Raw genomic sequence first — 22856 nt, 5'->3', positions numbered from 1 at the left:
TGTAAAGCATGTATTGTCTCTAACTGATATAGATCTAAATTCTTTATATATAGGTACATCCGAGTTAATGTAGTGATTTCCCAAAGGAAGTGGCTACTAGGGAGTATGTGAAATACATATATCTTTCACAAAGGGGTCTTAAAGTGATTGAACTTGGATCAGTAGTGCCCTTATAATCTAAAATAAAAGCTGAAGAAATGTATTTCAAATGAAGTCTGTAGTGCAGTTTAAAGCACCAGGTTTTAATATACTGGAGTATCTGATCAGACAGCTAGCAAACTCAGAGCTATAGCAAGTGCAGAGGCACTGAACTATTTTAATTTACTGACTGCGTTTAATTCTTTCCTTAAAAAGATGTAAGAGGTCAATAGGGATAGGGTTCATCTGGCAGCCTCAGTGCTCATTCCGTGCAGTAGCAAAACAGAAACAAAAAACTAAGCTTATTCCCTTTTCAGGAAAAGGTTAATATCCAAAGGTCCATCCTGAAACTTAAGGAAAAGATTCAGGCTTTTCCATGTGGTACACCACGTTTTGAGTAGACAGGTTACGTTGTCAGGCATTGGTGTTTGTTAGTTACTTGAACTTCTACTCTGTTATGACTCTTAATACTGCATTCTTAAAGCACTTAAAGAAGTTGTATCTTTGGAAAGTGATATTTGAGTGCTTTTGTAACGTATTTGACTTAGAGGAAGAAAATTGAGTGACTTGAAAATTCTGTATTGACTGCAAAGAATCACAGCTGGTAACTTAAAGGGAATGTCTGGATTTAAGGTATCAAGTAGGTTACCATTATAAAACCTTACTTTAATTGTATTTTTAACTCCAAAAGCTATTTCCAGCAAAATTCAGTAATTGGGTGTGGTCCAAAACACTGAGAAGACTAGCAACTTGATATTAATCCTTGAGCAAGTATTAACTAAAGAGTAGTTGGTTTGAGAGCTTTTTACAACATGTTGTACTGTTAACAGCAGAATACTGTGTTGTTTTTTTTAAGAGCAAATTGGGTAATTGCTCAGCTATGTAAGTCCTTCCTTGAGGATAAGCAGTTTCTGTGTCAGATGACCTGTAAAATCTGGCCCTGACATCCTGGAGCGCTGGTACATAAAGATGATCAGTGGGTGAAGCAATTGTCAGCTGGGTAGAGGTTGAGAACTGTTTCTGTTCAGCCTTTAGAAGAGAAGCCTAAGGGTGGGGTGTGTGTGTGAGGGGGGGAATCCCACCTCTGCCTGCAACTGCTCAGTGATGGAGGGAGCCTGACTTTTCTTTGAGATGTGCAGGGCTGGGATGAGAGGCAGCAGCTGCAAGTTGGAACATGGGAAAATCTTTCTGGATATTAATAGAAATTTTAACTGTGTAGCTGATTAAATACTGACATCTGAAATCTCCGTTATTGGAGATGCTCAAAACTTGGTTGGACAAAACCCCTGAGCAAATGGAAGGCTATGGACTCTGTAAACTTTGACATGCCCCTTCTAATGTACTAAATTCATTATACGCTGTTTCCTTTCATCTTCATTTATCTTAAATGATTTAGGTAAAAAAGATCTATTGGCTGTCATGAGCTCTTTCTTACAATAAAAGTCTGGATTTTTTTTTGTAGCCAGCAAGTTATTTGGGTTTGTATTCCTTCAAATGTGAGTACAACTGCTTCACCTTAGACTTCACGAGAAGACTTTTTACTGTCAGGCAACCATTTGGTCACAGATTCACGTCTTTAAATGGTTCTATGTTGTGGTGAGGAAATGGGTTTTCTGGTGGCTACTTTCTAAATTTAAGCTGGGCTCTTGAGCAGTACTGACTTGAGCAGTGTGGATTATACCTGGTGTTTTACAGTGGCATGATCATGACATTTGGCCAAAAATGGTACTTGCAGGATTTTATGATGATTAAACTAGAGATGCAGAATCTGTTCCACTAATGATAGTGGTAAACTAATGATTTTGTTGGTAAATGAACATGTTAGACACATTGCCTTCTGGAGGAACTGAAAGTGACCGCTTCTTACTTCCTGCAAGATGAAATGCAAGTTTTCGACTGCTTTTCTGTATTTCCATATATTTAGAGGGTGTATATTTAGTACCCAGCACTGGATGTGATTTTTTTTTTTTTTGCTGCTGCTGTATCTGTGTGAACTGTCCTAATACTATCAAAGAGTAGGCTAACATCCAACAGTGCTTCTGTCTTGCTTCTGTCTTTCATAGATGATCTTTGCTTTTGTCAACGTGTCCTACTGATCAGAATTTTTCCTAGTCTAGCTTGAATGTCGTTTTACCATTACCTCTCAAGTTGGAGATGCAGAAATGAAACAATTAGAGTACCATCACTCAGGAGATACTGGGGTCTGTTGTTGCTGTTCTCTTCAATAACAAAGGTTTTTGATCTCCTTTGAAATGCTTCTTCTGTTCTTTAGGTTTGACTTTGGAGAGGCTTTTCAGTGTTGGAAGTGATCGTATCCCACTGTGTGTCTATGACAGCAGTGTTTTTACTTCCTGTGTAAAGTTCTTGTAGACTAAGGCAGGATATTTATAGCTCTCTTAAGTCTTCTGTGCAAGAGAACTGACAAAACTTTGCTTTTGGAAAGCCTTGAAACCAGTGTGGAAGCTGGAGATAGGTTTTTTCAAAACTGTCATTCAGATGGACGTTTGCATTCTTGCCAATGAAATCGGCTTTATTACTGTGGGAACACTGTCATTTGCCCTGGTGTGAAGCAGTCGAGCTTAAGTGCTGTTTCAGAGCTCTGGCTGAATTTTTCAGATGTCCTGTCTCTTTGTGGAATTGAATGTTTTTTGCAGATAAGGATTCTACCCATTCAGCACTACCTTGTCTCAGGCTAAAGACGAAAATGGTGCAGTCTATACAATTATCACCAGCACCAGTTAATAGGACTTTCAGTCCTGTCCTTTCTGGCACTGGCTTCTAATGAACCAGCGCTGAGTGCCAGCATCAGTTCCACGTTCAGGGTGGTGTGTTGAGTAGATTCTTCCTTGGATTCACTTGTCATAGTAGTAACTTGAGGAAATGATGGGCTCATACTGTTAACTAATACCATCATTAATTATTGGTCTGATGCTATAAATTCCTCTTGGAATTGGCTTTTGTTTCTGTCATGGTCCCTCAAATTTGGTCTTGGCCTTTTCCTGATCTTTCCTTTAGAAAGTTTTCAATCGCTTGAAAGGCTTTCTCTTTGTGTTGTGAGATGCAATAATTTTGTGGCTAGTTAATCAAATGTCATACTTTACCAGTTTTGCAGCTTTTGAGCTATCTCCCCATGTCTTATATCTTCTACATACACTCCATTTTAGTAAAAGCATTAAACTCCTGTTTGCAAGTCTGGGTTATTGACCCATTGATATTCTGATAGGTGATTATGCAAAAAAAAAAAAAAAAGGCATGAGGAATGTTCTTTGGCTTCTGTTTGTTGCCATTCTTCTGATCTTCCTGTTATAGGAGACTCTTATGGAAGGAATCAGTGATTTTGGACCTCTTCTCCATGAACTATTAGTATTTTCCCATTGATTCTTTCCAGGATTTGTCTTGCATCCTGGCTGTAACAACTGTAACAAGTGGCAAGATCCTCCTTATTTTCAACAGTAATCAAGACCTGGAAATGCTCCACAATATTTTTAATAGTAGCTCTTCCAGCTCAAGTCTTGATTTCTAATCAAATCGTGTAATAAGTCTGTGGCAGATCCCGTTCAGTGTGATCCTTCCTCATGCATGTTATTTTTGTTAGCAGTTTCCAGGATCGCAGTATTTGGCGCTGAGTCCTGGAGCGTCTGACATGTGAATACTGTGCAACTATCAGCTTAGTGCTAACAAGGTTATCAGGATGGCAAAGTCAATCGTGTCATTAACATGGTTTGTCTGTTGGCTTGGTGTCTCTGTGACCTGAAACTATTTTCTATGGAAGAACAATTTGTGTTTTTGTTTTTTCAACAAATTTCAAAATTTGTTTTTTCTGTTTTATAACTGCAAAGGATTGCATAGAAAACAATAGGAAAACACTCATTTCCTAAGGATCTGAAGTAGAGGTTCTTGGTTTGTAAAGGGCTTGCTTTCTCAGCTGGGCTTGAATCCTGTTGTCTGTTCTTAGTCCTTGTGTCCTCTAAGGATGTGATGCTGCATTTGCTTGGAATGTTAGATGTGACTTGTCATTTTTATGGGTAAAAGAAAAGACTCTTCAGGAAGTCTACTTGCAGATATATATTTAAGAAAAACAGAAATAAGAAGTTGACTGTCTATATGCATATTTTGAAGTACTCGTGTAGCAAGTTGTTATGAATTTTAATGTGATGCAGCTGCCTGTAGTTACCTGTGTGCTAAAGCTTAAGCAGTGCTAGTGTTGTTCCTTATTAATCTACCAGCCTCTCTTCACAGTCATTGCCAGAAGTGCTTTGCACTCTTTTCACCAGCTACCATGTCACTGCACAGATCTCTAATGGTGATTTACCTTTTATTTGACCTAGAGGCCCTCTGATATTTTTTGAGGATTCCAGGCTGTGCTGCATGACTGTGTAGAGACGAGTGCTCAAACAAAAGATCTGCTCACCAATAATAAATTTTCTTTATCATATGGTCGTGTTAGAGGTTGACCCCTAACCTCTTCCACTAGATTCCTGTACATTTTAGTGAATTGGAAGACAGAAGAGGGCCATAAGGCGCACACTATCTTATTGTAGCATTATAGCATTTGGTAGGTTTTGTGTATGCTCTTACAAATAAGTTTTGAGACAAACCAAATCTGTTTTCTAGCACTGAGTTGTGAGGGCTCTCGTGTGTGATGTTATGCATGCAACATGTTGAAGACCACTGCTGGTAAACGACCTCCTTTTCACTTGTTCATTCTATCTTAAGCTCAACAACTAATGTGAAAGACAAGGCAGAGGAAAAGATGTGAAATTTGTGGGGAAAGAGAAATAAAAGGCAAGTTGTATGTTTCTAGGCTCATCTTATTTTCTGTTAGGTATGCAGTTGCTACAGTAATACAATGCCAGTTTTCAAACAACAAAAAAAAAATGTGGAAAGACTGAGTTACTAACATGTGGAGATCGAGGCCTGGTTTGAATCTATAGCTTCTCTATAACTTCCCATCCAGGAAAATGGATGTTCAATTTAACTGAAATTGAATTGTGGGGAAGACAATGAGGCTGTGTGATTCAATGATACTGGTGGCTTTGCATGTCTTGTTACAGTTTGAAAACGTTCCTGATAGTATATTGTGCATGTTGCAGTAGCCTGCTCCAAAGACCTGTTTGGTTTTTGGGGGTTTCACTCACTGTAACTGGATGAGTCGAAGTAAGGGTTTGTAGTTTGAGATGAACTGAACTGAGAATAGCATTGGGGCAGGGTCTGATGGGATCCTTATGATGTGTGTGCTGCTGGAGAGATACAGTGCTGCTACACAGGTATGTTTTGCAGATGAAATGTGCTTTGCAGAACCTGTACATCTTACCTGTTGGCTCAGTTCTATGTAGGAAAGTTTGGTGTATGGCACTCCCTAATAATAGCCCCAAATGATGACAGCGTGGTGCTTGCAATTGGATCCTCTTACAGTCCGGATCAAGGCTGGCTGTTGATGACCTATGTGGCTATTCTTTTAACCAAGTTACCTTTGCCAGACAGGTATTGGAGGCTGCTTGTTCAAAAAGTGGAAAGACATGCACATCAATCAGTAACAAGCCATGTACATAGTTGAGTGCCTTTTGAAAAACTTTGTGTGAAACATTTGGGGAAAACGTTGCCCTTCTCATGTGCTGTCTGCTTGCATCAGCAAAAACAAATTCAGGAGGAAGCATCAGGTGTACCAAGAAGTCCAAAATGTTCTGATTGTTGCTCACATGTTATGAGTGGCTCTGTCATATTTGTTCCTGGGCTTGAGAATGCATAAGCTGATTATTTTCCAACACGAAGGCATGTATTTTTCCCAATATGAGATGCTTGCAGTTATGTAAATAGGAGTAGCTGAGGCTTCATCTCCTGTAAAAACAAATTGTTGCAAACTTGTTAACCAGCCACTATGAACTGAAACGTGTGTATTTTTTTGGACTCACATCAAGTTTTGCATTAAGACTGATAGCTTCCTTTGCTGACACGGATGAGATTTAGATCTGAAATTTTTGAATTTTTCAATTTTTGAATGCTGTGCGAGAAAGTTTCATCCTAGCAGCCATTCCTGAGTTTCTACTTTTGGGCTTAACCCCTGTATTTGGCCAGGTAATAGAACTGTTGCTACCATTTGTGTCATTGCTTGGGGACTTTGTCCTGTCTTTATGGCTGCAGTACTCTAGATTAAAAACAAGCGTTTTACTTGTACTGACAGTGGGTACTGACAAGGGTTTTACTTGTACTGACATCTGCCAGGGATTTATCATTTTGTTCTGAAACTTGTAGTTACTTGTTATAAGCCCAGTTTATCTGCACAGGGTTTCTAGAGTTGAATGTTTTGATAAACTTTGTTCACACAGATCAGTGGGGAAAAATCTGTATGCAAAAGGAGAGACTAAAGTCTTCTAAATGTTTGGTTCCTTAAAAGCTAAAGCATTGATTTTCTTTTTGTTAACTAGTTATAATTCTACAGGTAGCCCTGGGAATTTTAATGTTCTGTTGGTCTCTGTGGCTGTTGGCGTTTAATAAATAATGCCCTGACCATTCCTCTATCTCTAGTGAACTACATTTAAAGCTAGAAGCTTTTGAATCTTTGCTATTTCTTCCGGGAATTAAAGGAAAATGAAATGCCCCTATGTGTTTTACGTCCCTGGATGGCATCTGTAATATTTTAAACTAAAATTTATGTAGCTCTTCCCAGAAAGAGGCAACACAATGGCACATGGCAGACAATTCTTGTATAGATAGCTGTAGCTGTTATTGATTATGTAAAAGTGAGAACACGTTTTACGTTTCAGTGTTGATTTTAATCTGTTTTTCACTTAGAGAACAGAGGAGGCATGAGTTTAATTCTGGGATATGCCCAATTTACCTAAAATCTGTGCTTTCTCATGCTGTAATGTAACCACCACATTAGCTTGGTTGTTGAAGCTGTGTTATTTGAAGATGATGATCATGGCAGGTGGATTTTTTGAGCAACTGTACCTGAGATAGATTTCTTCTGCAGGAGTCTTAAATTAAAATTACCTTTTCATTTGGCTGTGCCTTTTTATCTCCAAGAATCCAAGAAAAGACTGAGCTAAGAATGGGCCTATTTTGCAGAAAATTATTTGAACATGAGACTGCTGCAGTAAAGCAGTTGTTACTGCTGAAATTTTAAAGAAAATATCCTATTGATTCTGAAGCTTATATTAGTATAAAAGGTGTTTGTTCACATTTGGTTTGTAGTTCTCAAATTTAGACATCGTGTTGCCCTGAAATATGTTTGAAGTGCTGATGAAATAACAATGTCTCCACTTCTAATGTATGGTAGCTGAAGAAAATTACAAATATCTGTGGAAAGGTTGCAGGTGTGTTTAAATAGAGTGAATTGCCATAACTATGTAGCTCTGTTTTTAAGTAATATATTCACAGATTTAAATTCCTTTTCAGCTCCACTTACCTCTCAATTCCCCTCTTCCTGGAAGTGAGTTGACTAAGGAACCCTTTCGATGGGATCAGAGGTTGTTTGCTTTAGTTCTTCGTTTGCCTGGTATCACATCACCAGAATCAGAGCAGATGACAGGGGTACCAGTGGATGACTCTGCAATCACACCGATGTGTGAAGTCACAGGAGGTAGGTGCCTTGGCTTCCTTTGATAAAACAATGCTTTTGAATATGAATTGAACTTAGCTTTATTAATCAGGTATGTGTGGTGGAGTAACTATTAAAAACTCAGAACTCAGTTATAGTAAATCTCGTGATACTGCATTAAAGCTAAAGATAACTTAATATAACTTGTCTTGGAAGTGTGTGAATCTATTTGCTTTGCAGTTTATTACTAGAGAACTTATTTTTTTTCCATCACATTTAAGTTACAATTAGAAATTGTAATAATTGAGCCTGTTTTATAGTACAGTTATGCTAAATTTCTGGCATACTCTAAGTAAGCCAAAAGTGAGGGAAATGTTTAAGTTTTTTTTTCAGAGAATGCAGTGCAGAATTTCTGCAATGCAAAATGCAGAATTATGCAAAATTGATACTTTTCTCACCAGCATGATGTGTATTCTTAATCTCTCAGAAGTTATATTCAAGATCAAACTCCGGCATTAGTTCCATAATTCCTTTGTAAAAGGCTTTGATTGCATCACATACTATAATGATAATATAATGATCATAATTATATAATATAATCATCATAATGATTCTTATGATGCATTGGAGGGGATGTGGTTGAAAATAAGCAGTGATTTAAAGTATTCCAAAAGGATCAGATTCAACTACTTTCTGACTAATGACAAGGTTATCCCAACTGGTGCTTTGAGATTTGTGGACAGTTAAGTGTTGATGTCCGTCACAAGGGGGAGCCCACTTTCCATGAAGCCAACGAAGAATTTGAGATAATGCCATTATGGGGCTAAAACCCAAACGTTTCAGATGAGATGCATGCAACACTGCCACTGCTTTGCTAGGCTGCCTTGTTGCTTAAAGAGAATGTTTGGTAGATGCTTTAGATCAGTAATCAGTACATATGTCATTGGATGTGGCAAGGCAACAATTTTTGAATGACTTAACTTAAAATAAGGGCAGGAACACTGAGCAACCTTAACCTTGGCTGTTTCATTCTAGGTCGATCATACTGTGTATGCTCTCCAAGAATGCTGAATCAGTGTCTTGAATCATTGGTGCAAAAAGTGCAAAGTGGAGTGGTAATAAATTTTGAAAAAGCTGGACCAGATCCCTCACCAATTGATGGTACTTGAAATTTTTATACTGTTTCCAAATGGCAGGGATAACTGTCAATATAGCTTAGTGAAGTTAATGTTGAGTTGTCAAAACAAAAGGAAAACTGTAGCAATTTAAAAGACATTGATTAAAAAAGGTTCTACCGCATTTGTAATTCAGTTGCACTTTCTTTCAAAATACCAGCAGTATAGCTATTAGACTAGTACTATAAAACGTCTACATTCGGTACTGTTACTGAGGTAGTCTTAAATGCAGTTATTCTCTTCAAGTGTAGAAAAATGGGTTCATGAGTTTAAGCAGTAATTTGCAACCACCTAGAAATGCAAATAGCTTGATTTTGAAAATACTGTTTTTATATCTCTTTAACATAGTAAAGTGCACACTGATTTAAAATAGCAATTATGATTTTGTATCCTTAACTTTTCAGTCTAAATAAATGAAAATCTAGGACCCTTTTAGGATGTTACTGGGAAGTTTTTGTGAGACTTTCTAATCCTGCTTTGCTGCAGTAAGAATTTTAACTCAGCAGTCTTGGCTGTGTGCATTCAATGCTGTCTTTAAGCATGGAGATTTGAAGGTTATCTGGGAATAATAACAATGGGAGAAAGACACTATTATGAATGACTTCAGATATTTGCTTCTCAACTCTAATACTGTAGACATTCAGTGCTTATTTGGTTTCTCATTGTTTGTCTTTTTGCAGAAATGCTTGTTAACAGCTATCATGTTCTTAGAAATATTAACTGAAGTAATAGCTTCCCTGGGATCATAGTTCTTGAACTCTTCACAGAAGTTGCTTAATGCTCTTTTTGAGCCTTTAACACTATTTTGACTTATAAAGACCTTTTCTTTTGTAGATGGACAGGTGGATATAGCTAGGCCCTTTGGACCCCAGCCTTGGCACAGCTGTCACAAACTTATTTATGTCAGACCAAACCCTAAAACTGGGGTTCCTATAGGTCATTGGCCTGTTCCTGAATCCTTTTGGCCAGATCAAAATTCTCCAACGCTGGTAAGTACTGAAGTTAGATGAAGCAAAAAGTTTGTGCTTGGGCAAATATTCCAGGATTTCCTATTTAATTACTTTCAAGTCTTGAGAGATGTACTCCGTTGGAGGCACCATAAAAGCTGTGTGAACTAAGAAGGAATGTCACTTTGTTGCAGTTATTTGTTCACAAGTAGTTCATCTGAGATATGGTGTTCTCTTTGAAGCATAAAGAAACTGGCTGTATATCACGTAGCATTTGCGTGAACTCTTAAAATATTAAAAGCAGAAATAAGGTGGTGTTTTGATAATGGACTACTAAGTTTTATTACCTAATGGATAGTATTAACAGAAAGAAGGTAGTATGATCTTCTAAGTTTTGAATCATTGTGATAGTTCTGTATGCACAGCGTCAGTTGAATGTAACTTCATCTGCTGTTGTTTGGTGGAACTATACTTTTAATTTATCCCAAGTAGAGAAACTTGCCTTTTTTCTAAAATACTGCCTACAGAATTAGTTTTCATTGCTCTTTTTTCATAGGAGTATGCTGTTGCCTTCTGCTTGGTATGGAAACTAATCTCTAGTATAAAGTATTTTTGTATTTCTGCTTATCTTTGAAAATCATTAAAGTGGAATTGGTGCAGTTGTATAATTGTTCCCTGCTTTTCATGATATTTGTTTTCACTTTTTGATCTGAAAGTAGTTTGACTAGTGAACCCATTGAGCTTTTCTTGAGCTGTATATCCCTTGAAAAAATTGGTCCTTTGAAATACAGGTTGTTGCAGAGTGATGCAAGTATAAAAGTCATGTTTACATATATACATAAGTCACGTTTATAGACTTGGGTATTGCTGGCATGTATAGCCACATTCAGTGAAAGATACAGATGTTGTTCTTAACTACAAATCAAACTAACGTATGGATAAAAGTAAATCTTCTATAGTCATTTAAAAAGCAAAAAGCCATTGTGCATTGGATATTAAAAAGTTGCTTTGTAGGAAAACTACCCTTTGTATTCCTTGTAGTTATCAATGGTATGTCTGCATCATTTCACTGTGTAGAGTCTTTAGAATTTGTCTGCTGCTGTAGGTCTTGATTGAGATCACTAAAGCAGATCTTACCAAGTGGAGAGTTAAATCCACTGAAAAGTTGATGTTGACTCACCTAAACTGTGAAAGATAAAATATTTGCCTCACTTGTAGCACATATAGTTCTCATAACTGCACAAGCACTGGATTACTGCACATGCAGATAAATTTCTATTAACGTCAATTGGAATTCCACACAAACTTCCTTATACAGTGTAGGGGAGCTATATTTCCTGATAGTTTCAAGACTTGTATTTTTGACTTTACTGACAATACAGAGTTAAAACTTAGACAAGAGTTACAGCATCTGCTACTTAACAATTTGTAGTTATTTTTCTTTTTGTCCCCTGCTCCACAGTGGAGTTGTCAAAAACAGTCCTACCTTAACAACTGTTCCATATAATGTAGACAGTACTATCAAGGCTTTCTTAAATGTGTGTGAAAGTCTGCTAATAATTCTGTTGGTACACCATTTAAATGGCTGCTCCCACTGTTGGGGTTAAAAAATAAAAAAAAAAAAATTCTGCTGTCCAGACAAAACTTGTTGGACTTCTCAAGTCTTAGCATTCAACTTCTTTTGCAGCCTTCTTATTCCTAGTATAACTGCTTCATGGCTTGGTCAGAAACTCCACCACAACTATTTACTGGAGGCATCTTCTTTGAAGAGAATTGCAGTTCCTTCAGTTGGTTGGGCCTCCTGTTTTGTGTGCACTTGGACAGTACACCTTCCTCAGAGTGGAGACACTCAAGGCAAGACCAGCTATGTGGGCAGATAATGTTTGTGTGGCTTATCCTAAAAGGAAGAGGCTAGAGCTTATAGCTTTGTAGGAAAAACTACTTTCAAGGTGAGGTGGTAGGAAGGTTCAAGAAACCCCATTTCCCTAGCTCATCTTATGTATTAGTTGCTTTCTTGTAAAGAGACTAAATGGAAGGAGGCTTCCCAATTGAGCTTGAAGGAGGTTAAAGGTAAGTATTAAAAGCTTAAGTTCCTCTTCTGAAAACCCTTCAACAGAAGGCATATAGTTCCAATTTTCCTAATTTAAAAAAAGGCTCTTTTGCTTTTAGGGAAAGAAACTTCAAATATTATCAGTTTATACTTAAACTATATTTTCGTCAATCAGAGCCTTTTCCCTGTGATCGATTTAAAAAAAAAAAATAAAAATAAAAAATAAACTGCCTGAACTGAAATAGGTTTTCAATGTTGTAGTTGAAATGTGAGTTCTTGTAAAAACTTGTGTTTTTATATTATATAAATTGTTTTCAATCAGGTTGAACATTTTGAATGTGAAATTTGTCCAGGTGGAAATGTGCTGCTAAACAGAGGAAGTCAGCAAATGAGAAAGTGCAGTGCTTGCTTCTACAGTGAATAAAAGTGGGCATGCCCCAGGGTAGCATTGAAGATTATTTTTGTCCACACAAAGATTTATTTCCATTTGTAAAGTTTGTGTATATGCAAGAAATGTTACTGCTTTAGACTTTGTAAAATCACTAGTATGTATTTAGAAAACTAACTTCCGTCAGTTTTTAAGACAGTGCTGATGCCATAAATTGATGAGTTACGGCTCATTAACAATAAGTATGAATCCTGTATTGAATGGGCTCCTTAAGTATGTCTGTTTTCAAAGAATCTGTATTACTTTAGTTGTCATAGTACAATTAAATTTTAGTCATTGTGCAGACTCATTAACAGCAGAATGTTTATATTTAGCCACCCCGCACATCTCATCCTGTGGTGAAATTCTCCTGCACTGACTGTGAACCAATGGTCATTGACAAACTGCCTTTTGATAAATACGAGTTAGAGCCTTCACCACTGACCCAGTTTATCCTGGAAAGAAAATCTCCTCAGACCTGCTGGCAGGCAAGTAGAATATACATGTAATTGAAGTTATTTATAGAAAGCTGTTTTTCATGAACTTTTTCTAGAATCAAAATAAGATGTAAAATTTAAACACAATATTTTCGATTTACATTTGTTTTATTGCAGGTATATGTGAGCAATAGTGCAAAATACAGTGAACTTGGTCATCCTTTTGGTTACTTGAAAGCTAGTACAGCGCTGAATTGTGTGAATTTATTTGTGATGCCTTACAATTATCCAGTCCTCCTTCCACTGCTAGGTAAATACCAATTCATAAAATGCTGAAGTAGTAGAGAACTGAAAAATTGATCTGATCTAAACAGATTACTCCACATGATGACAGTATTAGTCACACACCTGTAGAAATCTAGAATGTTGAACAATGTATTATATCGTTAACTCACTTCACTAGTAAATAGTTGAGTGATACTGGATCACATCTAAAGTGTAAGAATAATGTTATCATCATTCTTTCAGATATGTTGTAGTCTTCTTCCTTTTACTGTTTTAGTAGCCATTTTCCCCAGTCTGTCTTGTTATCAATTCAGTTTGATAAATAATTTGTCAGGTTCCATCTTTTGGCTGCAACTTTAATCTCCTGTTCGTATTTAATTGCACATATGTTAAAACAGTGTATTCAAGCATTGAGGAATTAACATTTTCTTGAGCATTTCTCCTGTTAGAAAAACATGTGTAGACATTTCATTTTGTCTCTATTTTCTATAACCATCAGATGACTTGTTTAAAGTGCACAAGGCAAAGCCAACGTTAAAATGGCTGCAGTCATTTGAAAGTTATTTGAAGACAATGCCTCCTTATTATCTTGGGGTAAGATGACTTACTGTGTTCATGTTTCTATTTTATTACGCAACTATAGTTATCTTTCCACTTATGTGTGTTTTCTTCCTATTTCAAGTAGAATATATATTCATTTGAGAGAATGGCAAATTTTTTATGTACAATGATGCCTATAAGCAAAACCCTGCCCTGAAAAGCTTTTATTTTCTGTCTTTAAGGACTTCAGGTTCCATATGAAATGGATATAGTTAGTTGAAATATGTATATAACGCTTGTAAAGTTAAATATGACTCTACAATATATTCCATGTTTCAGCCTTTGAAGAAAGCTGTGAGAATGATGGGAGCACCAAACCTTATAGCTGACAATGTGGAATATGGACTTAGTTACAGTGTCATTTCATATCTCAAAAAGTTGAGTCAGCAGGTAATGTTGAAGCAAAAGAGCAGTAAAAACTTGTAATATCAGGATAATCTTAAAATACTCAAGTTTTGGCTTTGAAGGAAAAAAGAGCAGAAAGATCAAGTTAATTCCTTCCCTAAGCAATTAGCAAATTTTTTTGGTTTTGTGAATTGAAGGAAAACATTTAAACAGACTTTATAGAGTGAACTGTAAAGGCAGATATGGAGGTACAAATTATTTTTTTATATTTAAGGAACATTTTTACATGTATAGTCAGTATTATACTTTTGTCCAAAAGAAAACATGTTGTCTTACCTTAGATTGTAAAGCTGTTCTAGCATTTTTCTGAAAATAGGGGTTTATACTTCAGTACATCTGAATCAGAAAGTGTCTTTTGAAATGGAAAGTGTTCAGTAAATATAAACTAAACTGACAGAATTCAGAATCTCAAATAGGATAGACAGAAGTGGCAAGTGACCTTTTCAAAATTATGAAGTTGTTGACTGTGTTTAGAGTAGTGCTGGTATCTTTGACTAGTGGTCCCCTGCACCAGCTAAAGCAATTTCGGTCTTGCTACCTCCACTTTTATTTTGTTGAACTGTGCGTGTTAAGCTTTCTTCTTCAGGAATAAAAGAGTGCAATAGGCGTGAAACTCTAAGGAATAGTAGTGCAAGTACTTCTAACTCAGCTAACAAGTATTTATGGAAACACTTTTTCTTAAAACATTGTTATAAAGTGTTATTTGAAGGAGGATGCAAGCTTCTTGAAGTCTTAGAGTATATTCTAGGAAATCATGGTCACATTGCTCAGTATTTTGCTAAGTGAACTAGTCTCTCAACTTAGACTTTTTAGATTTCTAAAGTTCAGTGATGTAGACTGCAAATTGCTCTTAAAGCTTTTCTAACTTCTGAAAAATTCTGCCAGTAGACACAAGTATTCTTAGGTATGTATTCAGATTTTAAGTAGTCTATAAATTTGTGAAAGTGCAAAAGAAGCATTGGCTGGTGTGTTACCAAATTACTTTTAGTTCTTTGTTCAGTTGTATTCTGCCAAAGAGTTGGCATTTATGAACATGTTTAATTTTGGTACAAATCTAACATAATATTGGGGGGTTAGGTCTGTCTAGTCAAACGGGATTGGGCACTATCATGTATTTCTTATTTAATGTTATGACTATCTGTATTAAGTGTTTAGAAAGTTGATACCATTGTATGACAGATCACAGCTATAGTTGTGGGAGAATTGGTCTTTTGAGAGTTAGTGTTTAGCTCTTATAGCAGAAGAAAGTTTGAGTACAGATAGATTCGCTGAGAATTACTAGTCAAATTATGGCTTTCTATGAAAATAAAAGCATTGCATGCATATTGGTGCTTAGATACCATAATGGGCAGCAGAGGAGAAATATGCAGAAGAACTAGGCACAAACTGTTCACTATATTTGAAATTGTAGTAAACATTAAGTGGTTATGTATTAAGCACTCCTTAAGCACTCATCCTGGTTATGGTCATAGTGTATTAGCACATTGTTGAATCTTCTAGGTAGGAATTTAAAATGAATAAGTCTGACTAATCCTTTTAAGAGCATATTGTCAATTTTATTTATTTATTTATTTCAAATTAAGGCCAAAATAGAGTCCGATAGAGTCATTGGCTCTGTAGGCAAAAAGGTAGCGCAAGAGACTGGAATTAAGGTCAGAAGCAGATCACACAACCTGTCTATGGCACATAGGAACGATTTTCAACATCTGCTACAGGGGATTACTGGGGAAATTCCTCATAGACCTCTAGACCTCAATATGAAGGAGTATGCTGGGTTCCAAATAGCTTTGCTGAATAAGGTAAGCACCACTGTGTGTAATGTTGTTATTTTCAATATACTACCATTGAAATGCTAGATATTGTTTCATACATTGTATTAATTGAAACTTTATTTGCTGAAACTGCAGGATTTGAAACCTCAGACTTTTAGAAATGCTTATGATATACCTAGAAGAAATCTTTTGGATCAGTTAACACGAATGAGATCTAATTTACTGAAGAGTACTCGGAAGTTCCTCAAAGGACAAGATGAAGGTTAGATAACATTTTTTTGCCTACCTGTGATATGGTTTGTACTAAAAAATGAAGACTCTAAAAAATAGATTAGTTCTTAAAAACTTAGTGGGTGTCTGTTGCCACATTCTCCATTTTTTTTCCTTAAATAACTTAATGGAAGAAAAATAGTTGAGGATAGTTGAGGTCTTTCCTTTAGTCTATCCCGAGGAGACTTGGTCATTTGCTTAAGATTCGTAGTTCATCTTTTTTCCCCAACCTTCATGATAAATCCAGACAAACTCATGGGGCAGTTCTGAACATTATGATCTTTCTCCATACAATAAGCGCATCGTGAACAGTGGAAAGGTGAGCTGGCTTACTGGGTGCTACCAGCGTGATTCTTTTGCCCTTTAAGCCAACAGTGGATAGTTCAGTAGTCCGACTTATTCCTTACTCTAGTCAGACTTACTCCTTACTCCTTTCTCTTTCTGCTGTGTCTTCAGGTGCTACTTTATGGTATCTAACAAATAGGTGATGAAAAAAGTGGAGAAAATGGGAAGGGCAATGCAAATGGAAGTGTATGTTACGTTTTCACTTGGTTGCAGATGTTAAACTGACTTAAGTAGTGGCAGAACTAATATCGTTTGAAAAGCAAAGTTGCTGTTTGGGGTTAAACCACATGAAAAATGTTAGTTTTTTTTTCCTGCTGTTTCTGGTAGCATATATTCTGCTTGACTAAAGGCTTGGCAGCTTTAAATTCGTCAAAATTGTTCAGGTCCTATGGATTTTAAAGTCTTATCAATTCGGGACACTGAAAAACTGAAATCCATGCATGACAACTATTTCTATTTCCTATTATTATATTCTATTTCTATGTCATGATGGAACTCAAGACACATACTGATTCATTTAAGCAAGCTTTCTACACTCAAAACATGATGCTATAAATACCAGTTAGGTGAGAATAATGGTGAGTTTTGCACATCTGTTAATGCATTTGATAAAAGACTTAAAATTGGAGTTAAGTGGTTATAGACTAAATTATTGTAAAGTGGGCAGTATCGTATATTAATAAACGATTCTGTTAAAACAGATCAAGTTCACAGTGTACCTATAGCACAAATGGGAAACTACCAGGAATACCTAAAACAAATACCCTCTCCGCTCCGAGAGCTTGATCCTGACCAACCACGAAGGCTCCATACATTTGGCAATCCATTCAAATTGGACAAAAAGGTGACTTTTCTATAATGCTGCTCTTAAATTGTGCTGTTGTGTGTCTGCTGATTGGGCCATTCAAAGAACATGTATAGGAAAAATGCTTCCAAGTGTATGGAAAGGCACTATCTGTAAGAAACTTCCTCAGATGTTTTTACATCAACGTTACTGTATGGAGGACAGTCTTTATTAGAAACCTTCGAACTGTTGTATAAATGAAATATCTTGGAGAGTGTGGACTTTCCCTCTCATCCAAATCTGTCTTGGACTTCAGTAAATCATGAATATAATTTAAATATTTTCCCTTAAATATTTATTTTTTTCATTCTGCAATTACGAAAAAAGTTTGACAGTCCTCTTTTCTTTTTTCTCCTCTTATTTTGGTTGACACTTAAGTCAATACACAATGGCATGTTGTACGTTGCCATATACCTGGTTAAACATGGTTATAGCATCAAAGCTTTCACTATGTTTTATATTATGTGTTTCTGGTTTAAAGTTTATTCTACCCATTCAATACAGGGAATGATGATAGATGAAGCAGATGAATTTGTATCAGGACCTCAAAATAAACATAAAAGACCGGGAGAACCAAATATGCAAGGGATTCCAAAAAGACGTCGGTGTATGTCACCCCTGCTCAGAGGTCGACCACAAACTCCTCCAGTTGTGAATAACCACATTGGAGGAAAAGGGCCACCAATACCAACCACACAAGCACAGCCTGACCTTGTTAAACCCATTCCTATTCACAAAAGTAAGTGAATTTTTGTTTTTAGAGGGTTCAGTTTTTATTTATGCAAAAAAACTTGTTTATGTGAGAGTACCATTGGCTGATTTCCCAAATACGGCAATTTTTGAAAATGAAGTGTTTTAAGTGTGCATCAGGGACTAATTGTAAAGAACTAATGTAGCCCTTCAAACAGAAGTCTCTCTCATAGGAACTTTCCAGTATAAACAATGAATTTCCTGAATTAAATGAGGAGACAGTGTAAACAGTAGAATGTTCTTCCTTTTCCTGGGAATTCAGATGCTTCAAAAGTATCACTGCTTGAAGTTGCTTTGAATTTCACTGCAGTGGGGTGAATTCAATTCCTTTAGTGTGGAGTTGAGTTGCTGTGCAACAGTGTTCAGCACTCCAGTAGATTTGTCAGTTCACTTTAATAGGAAAAGAGAAACATGTCACAAGTACATTTTACAGGTTTTTTCTCTTCTTTTGATAGTACATGTAGTGATTTTCCTTTTCATGTGAAGAGTACATCTGTGATCTAAGCCATTAATTGCCAGGAGATAAACTGATGTGCTTACTGTAACAACCCACAAATGTTTTCGTGTCTCTGGCACGTATGATAGACTATAGCATATATGATAGACTATACAAGCTGGAGCATAGCTTTCCAAGAATTTAATCAATACTCAATAGGCTCGCTGACCTCTGTCAGATCATGAAGAATGCAAAACTTGCAAGTGTAATCTGTGTGTTTTTTTTAGCGTCAGAAACTAATAGTGAGATTGCAATGGATGATGTGGTGGAGAATCATGTTACAGACCCGCTTTCATCAGATGTTTTCCCAAATACCATGGATTCAGAGTTCTCAATGTCCTCTTCTCCATTCAATTCATTGGATCGACCAGCAGCTCATACAGAGGATGTAGGCCATGAACATTTAGGGAATAACTTGAACGTTGATGGATTTTTGGAGAATCATGAGGAATTGGATAGTAAAGAACAAAGTACTGAAGAAAACTTGCCAATGTCTTCACCCAGTAAAGGGAAAAAAAGCAGTGCACTGCAGAAGTTCCAGAGAGATTAATATAGAGCTAAGAGCACAAATTATGAAAGAAATCCGAAAACCAGGAAGGAGTAAGTATACCAAATATCTTCATCAGATGATTGACCTGAGAGCTAGACAAAGAATTAATATTAGATCACTATTTTAGAAAAATGCTAAATCACAAGACAAATTTAAAGTTAAAAATTTGTTTTAAAACATTGATTAAAAACTGTGTGGATGAGTGATTAAAACATTGCTGTATCTTTCTATCTCAGTGTTTATGGAAGTCATGGTTTTTATGTTGTTGGTATTAGAATTAGCACGTTAGGTGCTCCAGTAATATCCTGAACTCCCAGTATCCTACATTTGCTAATGTTAATATTGATAAAGCAGTATGTTGTTATGAGCCTGGTTGTTACATGATATATCCTAAAAGGCTACGAAAGCTGAATGAAATATGTTGAATTTCGCTCACATGAAGCAAAATGTTGCAACAGATATCTGTCTGGTATCTCTTAAACTGTTTTTGCTCTTATCTTTTCAAGAGTATGAAAGAATCTTCTTTTTACTGAAACATGTACAAGGAAGCTTACAAACCCGTCTGATATTTTTGCAAAATGTTATTAAAGAAGCTTCAAGGTAGGTCACTGAATTGTATTAATCCTATAAAATGACACCACCGTGTACTGCTATTCATAGCTGCTTGACAGCCATGCAGTTGTTTGTTTGAAACTTCCCACACAGAGCTTTGCATTGCAAGTAATTTCCGGGGGTGGGGGGGGACACACAGAGGTAAGCTTCCTGATGTGTTGTTTTGCTCAAGCTCACCTTTTTGCCTCACATTACATCTTCAGTTTTAGCTTAGCTTTAACTGCTAAGTCACCATAAAAATAGGTGCACAATGGTAATTAATTAGAAAATCAGTCAACTTCTAGAGCTCAAATACGGGTGTACTGCTAATTTGAAGAACTGGAGGTACTGCATTTTACTGAGAACTAAGCTTTCTGAAACAGTTTAAATTCACTATTCTGCATCAATTCAAAATCCTGTCCTAAAAATAGTGTTGAGATTCAGGTTTGCTCTTCAGATTTATTTCCTTCAGAAATAAGACCTATTTCCACAGCCTCAGACAGAGGTAGGGTTTGCTGGGGTTTTAAAATGTTGTTAATCCAGTGACACTTGTTCTTACATCATCTTCAGACTACTTGCCTAGCCTACTACGTGCCTACTCAGAAAGGAAAAGAAACGTAATGCTGACTGGAACCAAGACTGTTAGATTTAAAAGAAATTCCAACGTCTTTTCAACTGTAAATATAACTTTAAGGTTTACTTCAGTGAATAGTTGATTTTTTGTTTTTGTAGAAGTCAGCTTTTTTTCTATGGCATTTCTGGCATATGGCAATTGGCATTATTCATATTTCTGTGATCAAATTTTATGATGAAACAAAAAAATCAAAGTGATTTTAGCATAAAACCATGCTGAGAGGTAAAGGTACGCTGACCATAGGACATTCATATGGCTCCTCTAGCCTTCTACTGCCAGCACAGTTGGTCAGATAGGTCATGCTCCTCCCTATAGCAACAATTTTTATTATCGTGCTTTTGCTTGATCTGTCTTCAATATTTTATCACCTGTCAAAGTTGTTCCTTAGCCTGTAGATTGTACATACTTCCTCACTATCTCAGCAAATCAATACAATATTATTGCTCCTGTAGTCTGTGGCAGTCATTAGTGGGTTTGGAATATTTGTGCCCCTAAATGTGACTCTTCAGATCAGGCCCAGTCAGCATGGGTTTATGAAAGGCAGGTCCTGCTTGACGAACTTGATCTCCTTCTATGACAAAGTGAAACACTTAGTGGATGAGGGAAAGGCTGTGGATGTGGTTCACCTTGACCTCAGTAAGGCTTTTGACACCGTTTCCCACAACATTCTCCTCGAGAAACTGGCTGCTCGGGGCTTGGACTGGCATACGCTTCGCTGGGTTAAAAACTGGCTGGGTAGCTGGGCTCAGAGAGTTGTGGTGAATGGAGTTAAATCCAGTTGGAGGCCGGTCACTAGTGGAGTCCCCCAGGGCTCAGTGCTGGGGCCAGTCCTCTTTAATATCTTTATCGATGATCTGGATGAGGGGATCGAGTGCACCCTCAGTAAGTTTGCAGATGACACCAAGTTAGGTGCGTGTGTCGATCTGCTCGAGGGCAGGAAGGCTCTGCAGGAGGATCTGGATAGGCTGGAGCGATGGGCTGAGGTCAACTGTATGAAGTTCAACAAGGCCAAGTGCCGGGTCCTGCACCTGGGGCGCAACAACCCCAAGCAGCGCTACAGGCTGGGAGATGAGTGGTTGGAAAGCTGCCTGGCCGAGAAGGACCTGGGAGTATTGGTTGATAGTCGGCTGAATATGAGCCAGCAGTGTGCTCAGGTGGCCAAGAAGGCCAACAGCATCCTGGCCTGTATAAGAAGCAGTGTGGCCAGCAGGGCTAGGGAGGTGATTGTCCCCCTGTACTCGGCTCTGGTGAGGCCGCACCTTGAGTACTGTGTTCAGTTTTGGGCCCCTCACTACAAGAAGGACATGGAGGTGCTCGAGCAAGTCCAGAGAAGGTCGACGAAGCTGGTGAGGGGTCTGGAGAGCAAGTCTTATGAGGAGCGGCTGAAGGAGCTGGGATTGTTCAGCCTGGAAAAGAGGAGGCTCAGGGGAGACCTCATTGCTTTCTCCAGGTACCTTAAAGGAGGCTGTAGAGAGGTGGGGGTTGGTCTATTCTCCCACTTGCCTGGTGACAGGACTAGGGGGAATGGGCTAAAGTTGTGCCAGGGGAGGTTTAGGTTGGATATTAGGAAGAACTTCTTTACTGAAAGGGTTGTTAGGCATTGGAACGGGCTGCCCAGGGAAGTGGTTGAGTCGCCATCCCTGGAGGCCTTCAAAAGACATTTAGATGTAGAGCTTAGTGATATGGTTTAGTGGAGGTCTTGTCAGTGTTAGGTCAGAGGTTGGACTTGGTGATTTTGGAGGTATCTTCCAACCTAGATGATTCTGTGATTCTGTAATTCTTACTTCTGTTGCACTGCTTCTGTATTCTAGTTATCTTGAGCTGACTTCTTCCCTACAAAGCTTGGCAGTAGTTGAATATTGCTGTTGGATGCACCAGAACTAAATCCTGTCTGTCAACATAGCCAACAGTTTTTTGTAAATGCTGGTGGAAAAAGTTGGCTAGAGAGGTCTTCAATATACCTGGAGTTAGCATAGCAAGCCATTTATGGCCCTACCAGAAAGAACAAGTTTTTTTTTTCTGCTAAATAAAAACATAGAATCATAAAACAGCCTAGGTTCAAAAGGACCTCAAAAATAGTTTCAACCTTTTGTGAAAAAAGGTAGCCTAGATGAGACTATCTAGCACCTTGCCCAATAGTCTAGAGCACAAGCTGACAAGAAAACATGAATCAAAATTCTTCAAATTGACAATTCTCAGTATGAGAAATTCAATTCCCTTTTATTTATTCTACAAACTGAGAGCTTTGAACTATTAATTACATAACAAAGCATAAAGTGCGTACCTAGACAAAATGCTAAGAAATATCAACTTGTAATAAAAACACTAGAAAGAATTAATAAAAACAATTTTGAAATAGTAATGAACCTTAGTGATCAATAGCTACAACTACTCTAGGAAGTTTTACTAGGAGTACTGATTTTCTTAGCAGGTTGGACAGTTAAATCAGTAAGAGTCAATGTTTAATTGTATTAATTAGTGTCATTTGCTATGGTGAAAAATTCTTTTGCCTTGAAAACTTGTTCCTGTGGTGTTCAGCATTTGGAAAAGAAGCTTGTGAGATGTACTGTGGGACTGGACATAGCGACTGTACTGTTAGC

At 37.3% G+C, this 22856-nt stretch overlaps 1 protein-coding gene across 1 annotated transcript in view; it reads left to right on the top strand.

Annotated features, from left to right (window-relative positions):
• The window catches only part of INTS6 (integrator complex subunit 6), a 45174-nt gene that overhangs the window by 19172 nt on the left and 3146 nt on the right, over positions 1 to 22856 (top strand). Inside the window, 14 exon segments of the mRNA XM_035542813.2 lie at positions 7537 to 7720; positions 8714 to 8839; positions 9688 to 9842; positions 12613 to 12765; positions 12892 to 13024; positions 13499 to 13593; positions 13879 to 13989; positions 15588 to 15803; positions 15912 to 16038; positions 17093 to 17235; positions 17740 to 17974; positions 18709 to 18986; positions 18988 to 19081; positions 19538 to 19631. Coding sequence (XP_035398706.2) covers positions 7537 to 7720; positions 8714 to 8839; positions 9688 to 9842; positions 12613 to 12765; positions 12892 to 13024; positions 13499 to 13593; positions 13879 to 13989; positions 15588 to 15803; positions 15912 to 16038; positions 17093 to 17235; positions 17740 to 17974; positions 18709 to 18986; positions 18988 to 19081; positions 19538 to 19631 — 2144 coding nt within the window.

The sequence above is a fragment of the Cygnus atratus genome, chromosome 1 (assembly GCF_013377495.2).
Source record: "Cygnus atratus isolate AKBS03 ecotype Queensland, Australia chromosome 1, CAtr_DNAZoo_HiC_assembly, whole genome shotgun sequence".
Classification (NCBI taxonomy): Eukaryota; Metazoa; Chordata; class Aves; order Anseriformes; family Anatidae; genus Cygnus; species Cygnus atratus.
This window is presented reverse-complemented; position numbering and strand designations above follow the sequence as displayed.